This window comes from Octopus bimaculoides, chromosome 5 (assembly GCF_001194135.2).
Source record: "Octopus bimaculoides isolate UCB-OBI-ISO-001 chromosome 5, ASM119413v2, whole genome shotgun sequence".
NCBI classification, from domain to species: Eukaryota; Metazoa; Mollusca; class Cephalopoda; order Octopoda; family Octopodidae; genus Octopus; species Octopus bimaculoides.
In genome coordinates this window covers 118,676,186-118,677,455 of record NC_068985.1, presented here as the reverse complement: position 1 = coordinate 118,677,455, position 1,270 = coordinate 118,676,186, and the positions used below count along the sequence as shown (strand labels likewise).

At 36.7% G+C, this 1,270-nt stretch overlaps 1 protein-coding gene across 1 annotated transcript in view; it reads right to left on the bottom strand.

The window, feature by feature from the left end:
- The window catches only part of LOC106882258 (IQ domain-containing protein K), a 51,507-nt gene extending 50,524 nt beyond the window's left edge, over positions 1-983 (bottom strand). Inside the window, exon 1 of the mRNA XM_014932869.2 lies at positions 480-983. Within this exon, the coding sequence (XP_014788355.1) occupies positions 480-534 (55 nt within the window). The 5' untranslated portion in view covers positions 535-983. The remainder of the gene's footprint in view (positions 1-479) is intronic.
- Positions 984-1,270: the final 287 nt, after the last annotated feature.

Genomic DNA, 1,270 nt, shown 5'->3' with positions numbered 1-1,270 from the left:
GAGTGAGGCTTAGGATCGACCACTCACGATTAGCTAGCGCGGACGCGCGACTGCGGGTTCGGGACCACGCTGCTTTAGTAGTACCCCATATCCCTAGTCACGGAGCTGGCTATCCGCAAATGCGAGCCCTATGAGTCAGAGCGGCTGTTCCTGCGTATCTCCGTCACCCTCCTTCGGAGGAACGCCTTTCCCATTTTGTCTGCTGAGACCCATGAGGCGGTATGAATTACAGGAAACCGAGAGAAATTGCCAGAATGCATGAGGAACTTAATGAGTTTCTATATAATTGATTAGTAACACATTAAAACATCAAACTATTTTTAAAAATGTATTTTGGGTCATTAGTAAGTAACACGAAGATTTTAAGTTCCTTGTTTGGTTGTTGATACGTGGGATTTTCTTTTCTTTTTTGTATGTTGGTTTTTTAATTCGCTGTTGTTAAAATAGAAATATACTACATAACATTATATTTTCCTTACCTCCACATATAGAGTCCCACAAATGCTCTTCAGCAATTTCGACTATTTTTGCCATTGTCTCTTGTTTAAGTCTATACGTCTCGTCTAGAATTCAACACTGTATATAGCGTTTGTTTCTGTTCAATCATATATATATATATATATATGTGTGTGTGTGTGTGTGTGTGTGTATAAAGCTATCTTTATTTATCTTCTATGAACATAAGATGTTTCTAGTATACATTTCAGCGTGATATTTGACTTTTCCATCGTTCCTTTCCGCAGGCGTTTTGAAATACATTATTCAAGAAATACAATTTTCCTTTCTTTTCTGTTCTTCGTTTCTACAACGTATCGTAAACAGCTTGCTAAAATCTCTCTTAAAACAATTTAATAGTGTCGCTTACCATTTTGTTGTTGTTGTTTTTAAACGCAATGTTATTATTCTATCAAGGGATTTAGGCCGTTGTTTATTATTCTCACAAAATATTTTATTTGGATTATTAAGACTCAAAATACGTTACCATAGAAACGAAGGGAGATAACTCTGCACTTTCAATTGGTTGTTAGTTCTTCCTATTCACCGCCAGGCGGCTCTGAGTCATCCATGCTGAACGAAGGAGAGACTTTTGTCGTCAGCTGATTTCTAATTACACCTCTCACGTATTTTGTTTAGTTTTAATGTATTTACAAAATGTGTTAATATATCCACTCACTACTGCGTGGTTATTACCTACATTGACAATGTTTTAAATTACACAAACAGATATTGACCGTGAATTGATAGAAACTGTCAAAAAATGGCCAGCGGT